This window comes from Ctenopharyngodon idella, chromosome 5 (assembly GCF_019924925.1).
Source record: "Ctenopharyngodon idella isolate HZGC_01 chromosome 5, HZGC01, whole genome shotgun sequence".
Lineage (NCBI taxonomy): Eukaryota > Metazoa > Chordata > Actinopteri > Cypriniformes > Xenocyprididae > Ctenopharyngodon > Ctenopharyngodon idella.
The window spans coordinates 4144156-4162616 of record NC_067224.1 but is presented as its reverse complement, the minus strand read 5'-3'; the positions used below and the strand labels follow the sequence as shown (position 1 = coordinate 4162616).

General features: G+C 37.2%; 1 protein-coding gene across 3 annotated transcripts; it reads right to left on the bottom strand.

Annotated features, from left to right (window-relative positions):
* Nucleotides 1–1775: 1775 nt before the first annotated feature.
* Nucleotides 1776–17826, bottom strand: b4galt4 (UDP-Gal:betaGlcNAc beta 1,4- galactosyltransferase, polypeptide 4). 3 transcript variants are annotated; one of them, XM_051894363.1, is made up of 8 exons: nt 17730–17826; nt 16739–16792; nt 15964–16420; nt 12578–12810; nt 8554–8741; nt 6766–6888; nt 6192–6296; nt 1776–4912 (listed from the first exon to the last, which is right to left on the bottom strand). In XM_051894363.1, the coding sequence occupies exons 3-8, from the start codon at nt 16247–16249 to the stop codon at nt 4771–4773; spliced, it is 1077 nt and encodes a 358-aa protein (XP_051750323.1). In that variant the 5' UTR covers nt 16250–16420; nt 16739–16792; nt 17730–17826; the 3' UTR covers nt 1776–4770. The 3 variants fall into 3 exon arrangements, with proteins under 3 accessions (XP_051750323.1, XP_051750324.1, XP_051750325.1); XM_051894364.1 differs by having other exon boundaries at nt 16739–16788; nt 17730–17751; XM_051894365.1 differs by lacking the exon at nt 17730–17826 and having other exon boundaries at nt 15964–16389.
* Between the last annotated feature and the right edge of the window lie 635 nt (nt 17827–18461).

The window sequence follows — 18461 nt, the reverse complement described above, 5'->3', positions numbered from 1 at the left end:
ATGTCCAACAGCATTACTTTGAGGTAGTCCTCCTCTTATAATAAAGTTATTTGTGATTATTTATTTACATTTATCATGACCAATCAAGTAGTAAATATGCTTTGCTCATACAGGTGCTGGTAATTAGAATATCATCAAAAAGTTGATTTATTTCACTAACTCTATTCAAAAAGTGAAACTTGTATATTATATTCATTCATTACACACAGACTGATATATTTCAAATGTTTATTTCTTTTAATTTTGATGATTATAACTGACAACTAAGGAAAATCCCAAATTCAGTATCTCAGAAAATTAGAATATTACTTAAGACCAATACAAAGAAAGAATTTTTAGAAATCTTGGCCAACTGAAAAGTATAAACATGAAAAGTATGAGCATGTACAGCACTCAATACTTAGTTGGGGCTCCTTTTGCCTGAATTACTGCAGCAATACGGCGTGGCATGGAGTCGATCAGTCTGTGGCACTGCTCAGGTGTTATAAGAGCCCAGGTTGCTCTGATAGTTGCCTTCAGCTCTTCTGCATTGTTGGGTCTGGCATATCGGATCTTCCTCTTCACAGTACCCCATAGATTTTCTATGGGGTTAAGGTCAGGCGAGTTTGCTGGCCAATTAAGAACAGGGATACCATGGTCCTTAAACCAGGTACTGGTAGCTTTGGCACTGTGTGCAGGTGCCAAGTCCTGTTGGAAAATGAAATCTGCATCTCCATAAAGTTGGTCAGCAGCAGGAAGCATGAAGTGCTCTAAAACTTCCTGGTATACGGCTGCGTTGACCTTGGACCTCAGAAAACACAGTGGACCAACACCAGCAGATGACATGGCACCCCAAACCATCACTGACTGGAAACTTTACACTGGACCTCAAGCAATGTGGATTTTTTTTTGCCTCTCCTCTCTTCCTCCAGACTCTGGGACCCTGATTTCCAAAGGAAATGCAAAATTTACTTTCATCAGAGAACATAACTTTGGACCACTCAGCAGCAGTCCAGTCCTTTTTGTCTTTAGCCCAGGCGAGACGCTTCTGACGCTGTCTGTTGTTCAAGAGTGGCTTGACACAAGGAATGCGACAGCTGAAACCCATGTCTTGCATACGTCTGTGTGTAGTGGTTCTTGAAGCACTGACTCCAGCTGCAGTCCACTCTTTGTGAATCTCCCCCACATTTTTGAATGGGTTTTGTTTCACAATCCTCTCCAGGGTGCGGTTATCCCTATTGCTTGTACACTTTTTTCTACCACATCTTTTCCTTCCCTTCGCCTCTCTATTAATGTGCTTGGACACAGAGCTCTGTGAACAGCCAGCCTCTTTTGCAATGACCTTTTGTGTCTTGCCCTCCTTGTGCAAGGTGTCAAGGTGTCTTTTGGACAACTGTCAAGTCAGCAGTCTTCCCCATGATTGTGTAGCCTACAGAACTAGACTGAGAGACCATTTAAAGGCCTTTGCAGGTGTTTTGAGTTAATTAGCTGATTAGAGTGTGGCACCAGGTGTCTTCAATATTGAACCTTTTCACAATATTCTAATTTTCTGAGATACTGAATTTGGGATTTTCCTTAGTTGTCAGTTATAATCATCAAAATTAAAAGAAATAAACATTTGAAATATATCAGTCTGTGTGTAATGAATGAATATAATATACAAGTTTCACTTTTTGAATGGGACTAGTGAAATAAATCAACTTTTTGATGATATTCTAATTATATGACCAGCACCTGTATAAGGTATTACAGGGATAAACCCAAAAATCTGCTATTTAAAAAAAACAAAAATAAAGTCTGTGTCATTCTTTATTGAGTATTAACATCATCAAACTGAATTTTTCAATATTACACACAGGTTCAACACTGCATGAGTGGCAAGCACTTTCCATGAAAAGGGTACAAAAACAGCCATTAAACTCTTACAAAAAGTTTCCTTTTCCTTTTCAGCAAAGATTTATCAGTGCTCAACCTTCAGAAAAACCTCAGGATGTCAAACCGAATATATTATTTATACTATATTATATTTCTTTTTAAAATCACCATTTCAAGGGGGCTGTAGAGATATTCAGTGGGCTTAAAGGTACTTGTGTGGTAATTTTATGGCAGTTAACAGTTTATCTAAAATATAAATTCCCATTTCACAGAACATGATTTGTGCCCTTACTGCTATACTGTACAAATGGTAATGGGATCCCAATTTTCACCCTATTCGTGGAAAGTTCTAAATAATATTCACAAACCTTTGCCCAATTTTTTTTTTTTTTTTTTTTCACAGTATAAAATTCATATAATGTTCACAGGTACACCCAAGTATTTTAAATGTGTGTCACAGAATGTAAAGTTTGAGTAAAAAACTGAGTAAAGATGTGATAGCAAATATATCAGGAAATAAAAAATAAGTATATTGTTACTTTATTTGATCTTCATGCACTTTAATAGTTGTGTAATTGTTTTAACCTAGAATGTCGAAAAAAATACAGAATGCTTGATTTCTGTTTGTCAAGTTTCAACAACACTAGATAATGACCTGGCCAACTATATTCTTGGAGTTCATAATTGTTCATATAAAATCCAAACGTACATTCACGTCCCCACACTCACCAGTAAAATAAAATACACTGACATATTGTGTTGAAATTCAGCTTGTCAAGATCAGTTTCTAGTCAGACTCCGCTTTAGGAAAGTATGAGTTATTTTAAAGGAGACCTATTATGCCCCTTTTACAAGATGTAATACAAGTCTCTGGTGTCCCCAGAATGTGTCTGTGAAGGTTCAGCTCAAAATACCCCACAGATCATTTATTATACCATGTTTTAAACTGCCTATTTTTGGGTGGGAGAAAAATGCGCTGATTGGTGTGTGTACCTTTAAATGCAAATGAGCTTGTGCTCCCCGCCCCCAAGCTCGCGATTCCAATACACTGAGGCATAAACAATTCAGGAGAAGCTCACACAGCAAATATAACTCTCAAAATGGATCATTACAAACTGTTCGTGATGCAGCATATCAGATCACGTAGGTATGGCATGTCTTTTGTGGATGTTTGCTAACATTTGATTCTGAAGGAGTTTGATAGTGTGTTGCACAGCTAACGTGGCTAAAGCTGCACACTGTTGGAGAGACAATAAGAATGCAGATGCGTTTATGAATTATACAAACTGCAAGTGTTTTCGGGTTAAAAATAAAAATAACATGGCTCTGGTCTCCGTGAATACAGTAAGAAACAATGGTAACTTTTAACGGTACATTAGCAACGTGCTAACGAATCACATTCAGAAAGACAATTTGCACAAACATCACAAAATATATATAAAATTGGATGATGAACAGTTGGCATCGATCCATCTTTGAGAATCAACTTATGTGCAAATCCTGTGTTTTACTGACCCTCGTGTGCAAAGCAGTCTGGTGTAAAATGACTTGCACATACTGGTATATGAATTTATTTGGACACATTCCCTTCATAAATAAAATTACACCACTGCATCCTTAGTGACTCCGATGTCAGCAGTTTATGGAGACTCATATATAATGTTCACATAGCTGAGACATATCACGAGCTCAGGGACGGTCGTTCTGGAGTGCTGCTGTCCTGCAGTCCTGAGTTTTGCTCCGACCCAACTTACCTTCCTTCACGTAGCTTTAGTAATTTCAATAATTTCATTCAGGTGCATGTTTGATCAGGGTTGTAGCTAAACTGTGCAGGACAGCTGCACTCCAGGACCAGTGTTAGAACTGGTACACTGTTGTCGCTTGCGAAAACAAAATGGTGGCGCCGTGGATGGAAACATGCAGATTAAGGGGTGGTAATATTATAATAAGATCCCTTTACTACATAACAAGGGGAGCGAAATTTGACCGGCTCGTTTTTTCACATGCTTGCAGAAAAGGCTTACCAAAACAAAGTTACTGGGTTGTCCCTTTTCGTGTTTTCTGGGTTGGTAGATGCACCGGGGACCTGATTATAGCACTTAAACACGGAAAATTTCAGATTTTCATGATATGTCCCCTTTAAGGGTTTTTATATATAAACCCCGCCAGGACAGCCCACCATATGATATTATGCTAAGTCTCTTTTTCTCTGATCATAAAGTCAGTAAAGTAACACCACCCAGTTCTATGAGTGAACAGCCGTTCTGTCTTAAACAATGGCCTAAATGTAAAATAATTAACCCATCTACAGCTACATTTCACTGAAATGAAACTGACCCGATTAAACATTATCCCTGGACCCAAACACCTACTAAAAATCTCTAAGTTTCCACCAGACAGATGGTAGAAGCATGTTCAGCTGGAATCAACATCACAGAACATGCAAACTTGTTGTAAAATACACCTGCTCTGCCCACATCTATTCATATCTATATCAATATTTAAGTCTAATGTGCATAACAACATATCTCTACTGACCAGTCAGTTACAGCTCTTTTGTTTTCCATTACTTCCAGATGTTTTGCTATATTCTGTGATGACCTAAATGAATACAAACCATATAGAATGCATTATATGGAACTATAACTTCACTAGAAGTAATGAATATTATTTTTTTTTTTTTTTCAACCTTGAAAGCTATACCTTATCAATCTATTTAAATTCTACTTGACTATTGTAATACTTAAAAAGTAGTGTTTGATCAGTATTCTGGCCATATTATCTTACAGGTCCAAATGACAGATCCATAGTGCAACCTGGTGTGGAGCAACAACACCTATATTAGCACTGGCAGGCACTGGTGAATGCTGTTTCAATGCAAAATGTCTTAATTTAATATCCAAACACATGGCACGCTCAATGATCACGCTCCGGCTGGCCAATGTCCACGGTGATGTTGATGAAGAGTGGCACTCTGTCCATAGACACAACCCTGTAGGAACAGGAATTCAAACCATCCTTCCTCCACATCTGAGGAGTACGGCGTAACATTTGCATCCTGTGTTGGGCAAAGTGAAAGCAATGTGTCAAAGGCCCGTTTACACCTGGTATTAAGATGCATTTTTTCAATTGGATCACAAGCGGACAACGCTAAATACGCTTCTCTTATTAGTTAAGTTAAATTCACAACTTTGGATGGAAACATAAGCAAAAAAATTAAAATATTGCATAAACATCTGTGAATGAAGCACCATTTCCACTAAATACAGGTGTAAATAGGGTCTAAAATGTTTTGAGCGTGTCCACTTTCAATCACTTCCAGAGGTAGTCAAAAACGCAATGGTCCGGATTGCTTTCATAACGTAAACGCTCGTGTGGTGGACTGAGGTATTTATTCTGTAAATGTGATTCCATCATAATTTATGTGCATGTTTTCTTATCAGATAAAATGAATAAAAGACTAAATTAAATCTGTTTTTCATATAAACCGGGTCTCTTCAGAAAATTTGGACTGAACTGCTCGATTCATATGGATTAGTTTTACGATCTCTTTATGAACTTTTGAAGCATCACTTTCAATTGAGTAGGCTGTCAATGGAGGGACAGAAAGCTCTGATTTCACTAAAAAGATCTTCATTTGTGTTCTGAAGATGAACAAAAGTCTTACAGGTTTGAAACAACATAAGGGTGAGTAATTAATGATGGAATTTTAATTTTTGGGTGAACTAACCCTTTAAACGTTCATTTTTGGGTGAGTTAAATTTGGAGCAACGAAAAGCTGTTTTACAAACAGAAATCACAGAGAACTTTGCAACATTTTTATGGTATCTGCAAATCATCATTTAATGTTGTAAAACGTGAAACAAAGCAATTTAATGATTCAGATTTCATAATACATAATTAATCATAATACATAAAAGTTGTGGCTTTGATAATCTGGTTTGTTTTGTTTTGGCTTGTAGAACTTCTGAATGGCTAGTAACTTAAATTTAGTAGCCAAATTTGCTGGTGAATGAAAAAGTTAACTTTAACCCTGTTCGGCATGTATAACACCACACTATGGCATCAGTGCTCAAGCAGGTGCCACAGAGAATTTTTTCTTGGACAGGAAATATACTTGAACTGTTGTAATAGATTATAATTTGTACAGTACATATTTTATCTAAACCATAATGTTTTAGTATGATGACCATGTAAAACACTGGATCAATCTCATTTCCTTAAATCATTTGTAATTTAACAATGAATGCTCTCTCCTTACTTTAGTTGTGGTCTCTTGCAAGACCAGAGTAACACTCTAATACTGCAACATTTATTTCTTATAAACTTAAACTGACCTGTCTTTATTGACTTGATTGCCGCTGTCTCTTTTGTGAAAGACCATGGTGTAGCGCGCCACTTCAGGAGACGGCCGAATTATTGTCATTTTCTGAAGTTGCACCCTGAAAAACATGGTTCTATTAAAATCAACAATGGGAAGAATATAGCAATGTTCAGAGCAATGTACCACGGCAGTGAACATTTCCCTTCACTCAAACACGCTTTCCTCTTCATACAGCATGAAGTACAAATTAGCTTTGCATTTTTCATGTCCTTTTTTGTGGGTTTTGATGATTAAAAACAAAAATAGATCAAGCCATATTTGTTACGCATACATCAAGCCAAACGAGTAAGAGAACTCACTTCAAAACTGCTACATGTGCCTATATTTTAGATTCTTTTCAAAAATGTTGTCAATATGAACTGAAAAGCAACATTTCATTGCAACTAAGAAAGCCTGTTAAGGATGAGCTTTTTGGTCTTTTTGTCTACTTGAGGAAGAAAAAAATAGTCACATACAGTAGTCAGTGGATTTTAATCAGTATGTAGTACTTGTGCAAAACTCAATGTGTCGTCCTAAGTTTGTCTTACCTTATTCTCAGGTCATCGTCCTCTCCACCCCAGCCCCAGTAGGAGTTTGGGAAGCCATTCACCTTGTGGAACTGCTCCGTTGTCATGGCTGAAACCCCTCCAAAGTAACCTTTGTATCTGAGTCTGGGAAGTCAGTGGCAAAAAGTGATGAATGTCTTTTAAATATTAAACAAGAACTATAGCATTTTACAAAATAACTCACTGATGCAATTAAGAAATTACTTAGGGTACATTATATTCAATGTAACTGAATACTAATGGAGAATGGAGAATCACCTTTAAGCATCTCCAAGATGCTTCATCCAAAAATGAAAATTCTGTCATTAATTACTCATCCTCATACAGGGATGCAAACAGGTAAGAGGGAAAAAAGGTGAGAACATTGCGCGGGGCGGGGGCATGCTCGCACTGAATTTTTTAAGTTACTTGCTTTACATGCTCATTTGTAGGAATTTTTTCATTCATTTTTTATTACACTATATGTCAAAAACTGTAATTTTTCACACACAAAAAAAAAACATATTGTTGCAACATTTTACCAAAATCAACATTCTCATGTTATACATGAAGTGCTATGCAGGATATTTAAGACAATATTGGCTGATTAGATGGCAATACTGTTTGCCACATCTCAGACCTCAAATACATAAAATATTACCCATTATTTAGACATAGTTTTTAAAGTAAAGAATAAAGGAAACACTGTACAGTACTTATTGAAACAACTAGTTCTTTATTTACCCTTGTAAGTTCACAAGTACCCTAGCAGATCTCGCTAGAGAAGTAAATAACCTGGGGCCGGTTGCATAAACTGCTGAGACTAGTCTTACAAGTTAGTCATCATTTTTTCTTTAAGGATGTTCATAACTTTTTGAAGTCGGTTACATAAAAGTGTAGATTGGTCTAATTCAGGGGTATACAAGGTTGGAGCTAAACTCTGCAGCACAGCAGCTCTCCAGGACCGACGTCGCCCATCCCTAAACTTATTTTTGCACTTGAACGGACACATACACACAAAAAACTGCAAAATATCCTTGTAAACACAGTCGGTTATGTCTTAAGTGAACGTAAACCGTTGACAACGTAAACACGTAACAGTATATTGGATCAGTGCAGCTCTTAAAGTGACAGCAGCCTAAAATGTCTGCTGGTGTCTCTATATTAACGTTAATCAAACAACAAAGAGAAAATTCACTCGCTGTTACTGACTGAATAACGTTTGTAACTGTATTTGTAATGTATATTTTATTTATAAAGTGCAGTATTATTTTACATTTGATTACAGTTTCTGTACCTGAATCTTAAAACATTGTTTATTTCAATCATATCTTTGTTCAGCTGTATTTATTTGTGCGATTGCTAATTTGTTTAATACTAGCTCTTTTTTAATTACTGAGCGTTTACTTTTCTTTAACAGTGATTGAAATTTGCATTAGTTAGGCTAGTTGTCTGCCATAGGCAGAAGTTCCTTTTTGGGTGAACTAACCCTTTAATACAACCTACCTTTTCTTTAGCCTGTTGATGTTTGTTCATGGTATTCAGCTACAATGAAATGTTTTGAAACAAATAAATGTAAATGATATATGTTATATGTTTTTTTTTTTTTTTTACCTAATTGGAATCAAAATTAGGAATTGATAAGAATCAGAATCGGAATAGCTAAAATTCAAAAGATACCCAACCCTTCTGCTAACTCATTACAGTGTGGTATTTCTAAACCAAATGTTGTTGGTTCAAATCCCAGAATGCTCTGTAATTTGTTTGTTAAATGAAGACACCAATACTCACTTGTACCCAGTGGAATTCCTCCCCACTACTAAGTGTTTAGGCTGTTCCCCACACATGTATAAGTTATGATCATTCTCAGGAACCAGATCAACATCATGGAAGATGAAACAGTCCCAGCTCTGGTCTTTCAGAGCCTCAAGGTAGCCAACATTTAATAACTTTGCCCTGTTAAATGTAGCATCTCCAGCCTACAAGACAAAGAGACATATATTATACACACAGTTTTAAGACGTTTGCAAATCTTTTGTTGTGACTTCCTTAGATCACCAGGTCTTTTCCAATACTCATACAGTATTTTCCTGTCAGGACGATTTAATCTAATTGCAATTATTGTGCACTTTAAATTCCAAACATGCATCTCCATTTTGAAACTTTAGGCAAATGTAAAAATATTATATGGTCATTTTTATGTCTGCAAACTCTCACTGGCCTGTCACTCTCAGTCTTGGTTTGTTCACACTATAGTATGCATTTAAACACAAAGCACTTTTAACATTTGCAGAATTACCAACATTTTTTTGACTTTACATCATACAATGTTAGGAATGTGCAATGTCAGAAGAAATGAACAGCTTACTCTATTTCTATGAAAATAACAGTAGGAAGAACATATGCTTAAAAACTATTATCACATATGCAGAAATTTATGAAAAATGGGTTTGTCTCCAGTGCATCAAATGAGAGAATGGATCATTTAGGTGAGTGTTTGATTATTACCTCCTGTGTTCAGTATTATAAAAAGGTGATGTAGTGTTTTGTCACACTGGAAAGTAATCTTGTTTTGAACAGCTGAACTACTGATCTCACTACTGAAAAATGGAGTTAAACTAGTAGTGTTACTACTTTTAGTTACCCCCTCCCCCACCAATACTTTAGTATATCAGTATATACTCCAGCATATCACATACACTATGGGTTTGATCAATGGTTACTTGAAAGTGAAGAATTTATGACGGAAAACATTAGTGTTCATCATTATAATATTATTACAGGTACATCTCAATAAATTAGAATATCATGAAAAAGTTTTTTTTTCTTCTGTAATTTAATTCAAAAAGTAAAACTTAAATGTATTCTAGATTTATTAGACAAAGTAAAATATTTCCAGACTTTTTTGTTTTCATTTTGATGATTACAGCTTGCTGCTCATCAAAAAAAAATCAGTATCTCAAATTATTAGAATATTTAATTTCAAGTTATATTAAATGACCATTCTCAGGGTATAAATACTGGGTTTAGGTCAGTAATCCCAACAGCAGTCATGGGGAAGTCTGCTGACTTGACAGTTGTCCAGAAGACGATCATCAAGACCCTCTACAATGAGGGTAAGCCACAGAGGGTCATTGCTGAAAGAGCTGGCTGTTCACAGAGTGCTGTGCCAAAGCATATTCATGGAAAGTTGACTGGAAGGAAAAAGCGTGGTAGGAAAAGGTGTACAAGTGAAAGGAATGACCGCAGGCTTGAGAAGATTGTCAGGCGAAGCCGATTTAAGAACTTAGGAGAGCTTCAAAAGGAGTGGACTGAAGCTGGAGTCAGTGCATCAAGAGCCACCACACACAGACGTCTTCAGGAAATGGGCTACAACTGTCACATTCCACGTACCAAGCCACTTCTGAACCAAAGACAACGTCAGAAGCGTCTTACCTGGGCTAAGGAGAAGAAGAACTGGACTGTTGCTCAGTGGTCCAAAGTCCTCTTTTCAGATGAAAGTAAATTTTGCATTTCATTTGGAAATCAAGGTCCCAGATTCTGGAGGAAGAGTGGAGAGGCACAGAAACCATGTTGCTTGAAGTCCAGTGTGAAGTTTCCACAGTCAGTGATGGCTTGGGCTGCCATGTCATCTGCTGGTGTTGGTCCACTGTGTTTTCTGAAGTCCACAGTAAACGCAGCCATCTACCAGGAAATTTTAGAGCACTTCATGCTTCCTTCTGCTGACAAGCTTTATGGAGATGCTGATTTCATTTTCCAGCAGGATTTGGCACCTGCCCACACTGCCAAAGGTACCAAAAGCTGGTTCAATGACCATGTTGTTACTGTGCTTGATTGGCCAGCAAACTCGCCTGACCTGAACCCCATAGAAAATCTATGGGGTATTGTCAAGAGGCAGATGAGAAACACCAGACCCAACAATGCAGATGAGCTGAAGGCCACTGTCAAAGAAACCTGGGCTTCTATTACACCTGAGCAGTGCCACAGACTGATCGACTCCATGCCACGCCGCATTGATGCAGTAATTCATGCAAAAGGAGCCCCTACCAAGTATTGAGTCCATATACAGTAAATGAACATACTTTCCAGAAGGCCAACAATTCACTAAAAATGTTTTTTTTTTAAATTGGTCTTATGAAGTATTGTAATTTACTGAGATAGTGAATTGGTGGGTTTTTGTTAAATGTGAGCCAAAATCATCACAATTAAAAGAACCAAAGACAAAGTCTGTGTGCATTGAATTTATTTAATACACGAGTTCCACAATTTGAGTTGAATTACTGAAATAAATGAACTTTTCCATGACATTCTAATTTGTTGAGATGCACCTGTATATTACTGTAATATAGTTTCAAAAAACACCAGTGAGAATTGGAAAGCGGACTAAAAGTAAAGGACCGAAAAAGATAAAATGTTTCAACATTATATTTCTACCCCTGTGAAATAAGCTTATAAAACCATAAATGTGAATCCAAGAAATTATTTGAATAAATGGCTTCTTTAGGTGTATACTGTCAGTGACACGAAGACTAAAGGCCCGTTCACACCATGGACGATAACTATAGCTCTAAAAATCATTCTAGAGTCCAAACCACAACTATAACGATAATGGCACAGAGAAACAATATAGTTGGAATCACTTTCACAACGTTTTTTTTCCAGCTGATGAATGATAAAAAATAATGAAAGTTAATCAGAATCCATCCTGCTTTAAAGAACTCAAGCATTTAAAGCGACAGACGACAAAACTGCAGCGCGTGCTTAGAGTGACGCTAATATAGTTATCGATATAGTTATCTTTATAGTTATTCTTGGTGTGAATGGGCCTTTAAAGAGTTGTTATTTTAAGCAAGAAAACAATTGTCATTGTAAGCTTAACATAATTACTGACAAGAGTTACTGGCAAATCTAGAATGGGAACACTGTAAGATTCTTTCATGACATGAGAAGAAAACAGGAATTCAGCAGGTATACCTTTCAAAAGACCTTGAGCTTCAGCGTCTATCATTTTCACTTTACCTAACCTTAAATTTCCTCAAAATGAAAATTGTACAATGTAACATATTTATATTACTAGCATCAGCTGGTGGTACTTTTCTCTGCTGTTGTTAAAGACTGTATCATGATGTGGAAAGCTGAGTTTAATATGAAAACATTTCAGAACTAAAAACTTCCTCTTCAGTCCAAAAGACAATATGTTGACATTAAGCTGCAAAAACAGACCGTTTTGAATCAGACTAAACACACTATCACATAACTGACCACATTTACATGTCACAAATGGAAATTTAGTAGTTAGAAACTTGGTTTACTCAGTCCCAGTGTAATAATGAGACAAATACTGCTGTTAAACAACAGAAGTCAACATACTATCATTCCAGTTTTTGTATATAACTTAAGAACAAAAATAGTATGCTTCCAAATGGACTTTGAGGAAAGAGAGTTTTAATATTTTTGGTCATTTCAGTTTGATCTTAACAGTTAGATTGTTTGGTGAATGCGTGTCACAATGTACTGCAGACTTTGCAAACAGACGTATTTAAGGATGGGCCAGTGCAAACTATAATGGACCCCAAAGTAAAGCCATAAGTAAACGCTCTTACGCATTTCACATTTGACGAGGGCGTTTATGTTTAAGTCTTAACGGTATAGAACCAATAAATGATCCCATGCTCATAAAAAACACTGAACCCTCTAAAAATGACATCAAGAAAGTCATTCTCGAAGCTTTATTGGCAAATCATAGCCAGAAGTATTATATGATATTACTACAAAACTCTCAACTTCTGCCAGAGCTAATGGGAGTTTTGCCTACCTGGTGAATGACATAGATGGCGTAGTGAAGCTGCTGCCTCTGTAAGAAAGGGTGAAGGTGGTAGAGGAGGTAGAGCAGGTGCTTCTCTCGGTTTCTGTGAGGGATAAGGATGGCCACACTCTGTCTGGCCGTACAGTCAGAGGGGTTATATTGACCCTCCACGACCCCCTCGTTTTCACTCTCTACCTGCTCTATTGTCAGCGAGGGCTCAAATGACAGCTTTAAAGAACCTCCTGTGGAGCGGAAAAAGCAGAAAAAAAATAAACACGCATGTAAACAGGACCACAAGTAAGTGAAAGGCCCACATCCCAGGTGCAGTCCTTAAATATAGCACCAGCTGGGGCCCACATTAATTACAGGGCCCCATCTTTGGAAACAAGCCCAAATTAGCAAGCAGCTGTGGAAGGAAAAAAAACAGTAATGTGTAAACATTGACATTCACATGGAGGTGGTTATGAGATTCTCACACATTTCTTTCAGAGTTGCAGTTTCTTGGTTCACATCTTTACCCAGTATTATTTTGCAAAGACCTAAGGTTTCCAAAGTAATAGTTATGATTAGAAAAAATATTCACCCTCACGTATACCAAATCTGTATCTTTTCTTTTATCAATAAAACACGAAATGAGATTCAATGGTGGACAGTAACAAATGCACTTCTACTTCGTTACTGTACTTGAGTACATTTTTCAAGTATCTGTACTTTAGAAGAGTTTATTTTGGGAAACTTTACTTTTACTTCACAACAGTCTAAAGCATATGATCATACGTCATAAAAACATATCATTATATCAAACTGAAGAATTTGACACCCGATCCGAGACACAATAGCAATGTCCAATTTGTAAAAGATCAGGTTTTTTTTTTTTTTTTTTTTCAAATAACCGGTTGAATCTGTTTGCAAAAATCACACTGAATGATTCATTCATTAATTGGACAGATCTGATTGCAGCTGTTCTCGAGTCAACAACTCACTCCGGTCAAAGCGAGTTAACAATTCACCAAATTTGAGTTTGACTGTTGTGCGTGACTGACGGTGTGAAAAATAACTCACTAATGCCAAATTATAGTAATTATTGTAAGTAAAAATCATATTTAGGTCATGACTATCAGTTATTTTTAAACTAAATATGCTGCAAAATGATGAGCTGTGAAAATAAATCTGCATTGTTTATCCTTTTGATCTTTCATTAAAAAATTCAAACCTTTCATTGAATTAAAACAACTGAAATATGAAATAATTATGAAATAAATGTTTTTCTCCAATGCATGTTGGCCACAATTATTGGCACCCCTAGAAATTCTTATGAGTAAAATATCTCTGAAGTATATTCCAATTCATATTTATGTTTTTTAGCACATCAGAGTGACTAGGAGCATGAAATTATCCAGCCATGACTTCCTGTTCCACAGGAGTACAAATATGAGGAAAAACTAGGGCCAAATTCCCTTAATCATTCATCACAAAGAAAAAAAACAAAGAATATAGTTCTGATGTGCGGCAAAAGATTGTTGAGCTTCACACAATATAAAGTGGCTGCAAGAAAATAGCTAAAGCATTGAAAATCCCCATTTCCACCATCAGGACAATAATTAAGAAGTTCCAACCAGCTAAAGATGTTACAAATCTGCCTGGAAGAGGACATGTGTCTAAATCATCCTAATGCGCGGTGAGGAGGAAAGTTTGAGTGGCCAAAGACTCTCCAAGGATCACAACTGGAGAATTGCAGAAATTAGTTGAGTCTTGGGGCAGAAAGTCTAAAAAAAAAAAAAAAAAAAAAAAAGGTATGAAATAGTCCCTACATCACCACAATTTGTTTGGGAGGGTTTCTAGAAAATCTTCCTTGCTCATCCAAAAACAAACTCCAGCATATTCAGTTGTCAGACACGACTGGAACTTCAAACGGGACCAGCTTCTGTGGTCAGATCAAACTAAAAAAAAAAAAAAAAAAAAAAAAAAAAAAAAGCTTTTTGGCAGCAAACCCACCAGATGGGTTTAAGAGGGATAAAAAGTGCCCCATGCCCACGGTTAAATATACTGCTGGATCTTTAATGTTGTGGGCCTATTTTTCTGCTGGAGATCCTGGACATCTTGTCCAGATACACGGTATCATGGATTCAAATACCAACAGATGAAAAAAAAAAAAATTAAAACCTGACCGCTTCTGCTAGAAATCCTATAATAGGCTGTGGTTGGATCTTCCATCAGGACAATGATCCAAAACAAACATCAAAATCAACATAAAAATGTGTCACTGAGCACAAAATGAAGCTTCTGCCATGGCCGTCCCAGTCCCCTGACCTGAACCCTAAAGAAAATGAGTGGAGTGAACTGAAGAGAAGCACCAACATGGAGCTGGGAATCTGAAGGATCTGGAGAGATTCTGTATGAAGGAATGGTCTCTGATCTCTTGTCAGGTGTTCTACAAACTCATCAGGCATTATAGAAGACAACTCAGAGCCGTTTTTTTTTTTTTTTTATGTTTTCAAAAATGAAGATGTCTCCGACTGCTATACGGCACAAACACAAATGAGATTTGAGGAAGATTATCCATTTAATGCAACACGGACCAAAGGCATCTAAACGAACCAAAAACAGGACATGATGTCACCAGATGTGACTCTTAAAATGAGAGAATGCTGAAGCATACCTGTTTTTTCTCATCATAGGAGCTATGTTGCTAATTACAGTTCAGTACAGGCTTCAGAACCACGTCTCCTCACAGCAGATCTTCGTTTGTGTGCAACAGAGGAATTCCTGCCACTGTTTTGACTCCTTTACACATTTTGTAAAGTATTCAGGAGTTCTCAACTGGTCAAAATACCATCTACTCACATTCAACGAGTGCAGAACACAGCATTGTTTTGGATGTTCAGTAAGTTCCATGGTCTTAAAAATGACAGTGTGAATGCTAAGCGAACCAGGACTAAATGTATTATTTTCTTTTATTGGTCCGGACCAAAATAACCAAGAGAACCCTCAAGCGAACCGCTCCAGAGTTCATTTGAAAGCGTACCGAGAGTACACTTGTTTGGTCTGCACCCGAGTGCGATTGCTGCATTCACACCTGCCCAAACTAACCACAACAAGGGGGACAACGAACTCGAATGCGATTCAACCAAACTAAATGAGGCAGGTCTGAAAGCACCCTTAATTCGAAAGGCACCAGAGTTCGTTTTGGAAGCGGACTCGGGGTCTCGGTCTGTTTGTTGGGTCTGCACCAAGGTTCGGATGGAAGCGTTTACACTTATTCAAATGAACCACACTAACAGAGCAATCGCACCAGATTTCGTTTTAATCTAACCAAACCTGTTAAGTGTGAACACACCCTCAGTAAAGGTTAACCCACAAGAAAATTATTAAAGACAAAATCAGAGCACACTCACGGAGCAGGGGTGAATGCTCTGGGCAGCTCTGTTTGGGAGCCTGCTCCTCCGCACGGTCCTCCACATGCTCCTCCATGCTCTGCATCATCTCTGATTCCAGCTCCAGCTGACGAAACCCGCCGCCACCCTTAACGTCGTCAGGAGGATTTAAGTCCTCCTGGGCAGTTTTAACACCGTCATCACTTGAGAATGTTGCTATCCATGCTACAACGCAAAGGCACAACAACAGAAGAAACAGATACTTCCCCTTCCTCATTAACTTAGACATGAAGGGAAAGATTCCCATGACTGAAGTTTAGATCGAGGTGAAATCCAGAGAAAAGCAACCAAGAGACATCTGAGCATCTGCTTGAAGTTAAACTCTTAAAGTTGACAAGAGTTCCTCCAAAAGTCTCTTTCATCTGTTTTTTTTGTTCATTTTTTCATCTGAAGAGGAAAAATACTTCAGTTGAAGTAACTGTTGTGACAAGAAAAAAAAAAGCATTAGAAAGGTTGATACGATTTGCAGCGAGACTGAATGTTTTTTTAACCATATGTTAAGTGAAAGAATACATGAATTACTGATACTTTTAAACATGCATTTGTCACACGGCAGTACTATTGAAGTGAACTGCAATAACACTAAATAGTTGTTCAAAACGTTGAGAATGAACAAAAAGTAATCTTAGCACATAGACTAGTCATAGCACTATTAAAAAAAAAAAAAAAATAGAGTAAACAAAATGTAAAATAAATCAAACTTTATCCTTCTATCTTTAGATTTTTGCATACTTACTTGGTCTTTTGGCATTCACTCAACCACCTTCATGAGCCACACCTGGGATGCTTTCTGACAAAAATTCAAGTCATATGTTATAATTATACAAAGAAACATTTTATTCATCACTGAACCATTATCATTTTCCTCACTGCCATGTGTTACCTGTTAGTCACATTCCACAGGTTGATCCACCCTGAACAATACTGTTCCTTTTCCTTCTCACATAGCTTCTGTCACCTCCACCCTCCTCTACCCTTACTTCTCAAGTTTCATGTTGACATTCTTAAATGGTTTAGGTCTGCCGTGTGCGTTTCATCATGTTTCCTTTGTAACAGGACCTTCTTTTGTCCTTGCCACGTCAAACAATTTATAAAGTTTATTGTTTTAAGCTAGTGATTTGACGAATGTGCTGTTATATGCCCTACATTCTAAATACATTGCTTTTTGTTTTACAGTTTACTTAGTCGAAAGAATTATCATTGTATTTCATAGCTGGGTGGGGGTCTAACTGTAGTAAAAGATAAGCAATATTGTATTATTGTGATAACCCTTAAACACTTAAATCATTTGACATCGGTTCATCATTCCTTAAAACTAGCATTTCAAGTGACAGCTGACGTTAGCAAGTCAAGTGCTTCAAAATAATTGCTTTAAGAATAATTTATTTTGTGTCCTGAAACATCTGTATGAACAGAAATGTACGAAAAGGTGTATGTAGTACTTGTTTTCAATTTCCTTGATACAGATTCGCTTATGAAACACGTTCACAAAACGAAGACGACCGTATTTTCATTTTAGTTAGTAATGTTACAGCTTGTTATGAGACTGTTTGACAGCGTGGTTTAGGATGGTCGCACATTCGACAAAACAAAATAGCGATAAACCAACCGTTCACATGCTAGTTTGCTGTCTAGGTACGCACGTATTAATACATATTTTTAGACGAGAGCACAAACACATAGGAAAGGAATAAATTAGAAACTAAATAAAGGTTAAAAAGACTTACGGTAATGATAGCAGCAGCACCCTCAGCTCAAGACCATACTGTACTGAAACAGCATTTCCGCAAATACAGACGCTGAAGGGACGTCATTGGCTGGAGTCACACTGACACAGAGGCTGGTTAACATCGCAACACCTGCTGGCAGATGCCGAAACTACAACCAAAGACTTTAGGGGCATTCTGCAGGCCAGCGGCTATAGATGAAGAGGAATACATAGCAAACAGGTGCTGGTCATATAATTAGAATATCATCAAAAAGTTGATTTATTTCACTAATTCCATTCAAAAAGTGAAACTTGTATATTATATTCATTCATTACACACAGACTGATATATTTCAAATGTTTATTTCTTTTAATTTTGATGATTATAACTGACAACTAAGGAAAATCCCAAATTCAGTATCTCAGAAAATTAGAATATTACTTAAGACCAATACAAAGAAAGGATTTTTAGAAATCTTGGCCAACTGAAAAGTATGAACATGAAAAGTATGAGCATGTACAGCACTCAATACTTAGTTGGGGCTCCTTTTGCCTGAATTACTGCAGCAATGCGGCGTGGCATGGAGTCGATCAGTCTGTGGCACTGCTCAGGTGTCATAAGAGCCCAGGTTGCTCTGATAGTGGCCTTCAGCTCTTCTGCATTGTTGGGTCTGGCATATCGCATCTTCCTCTTCACAATACCCCATAGATTTTCTATGGGGTTAAGGTCAGGCGAGTTTGCTGGCCAATT

Coding starts and splice junctions, on each gene's coding strand:
- b4galt4 (XM_051894363.1), bottom strand. CDS start 16,249: ATGGGAATCTTTCCCTTCATGTCTAAGTTAATGAGGAAGGGGAAGTAT. Junction 12,811..15,963: donor AGAGCATTCACCCCTGCTCC/GTGAGTGTGCTC, acceptor TCCGCTCCACAG/GAGGTTCTTTAAAGCTGTCA. Junction 8,742..12,577: donor CCATCTATGTCATTCACCAG/GTAGGCAAAACT, acceptor TTTGTCTTGTAG/GCTGGAGATGCTACATTTAA.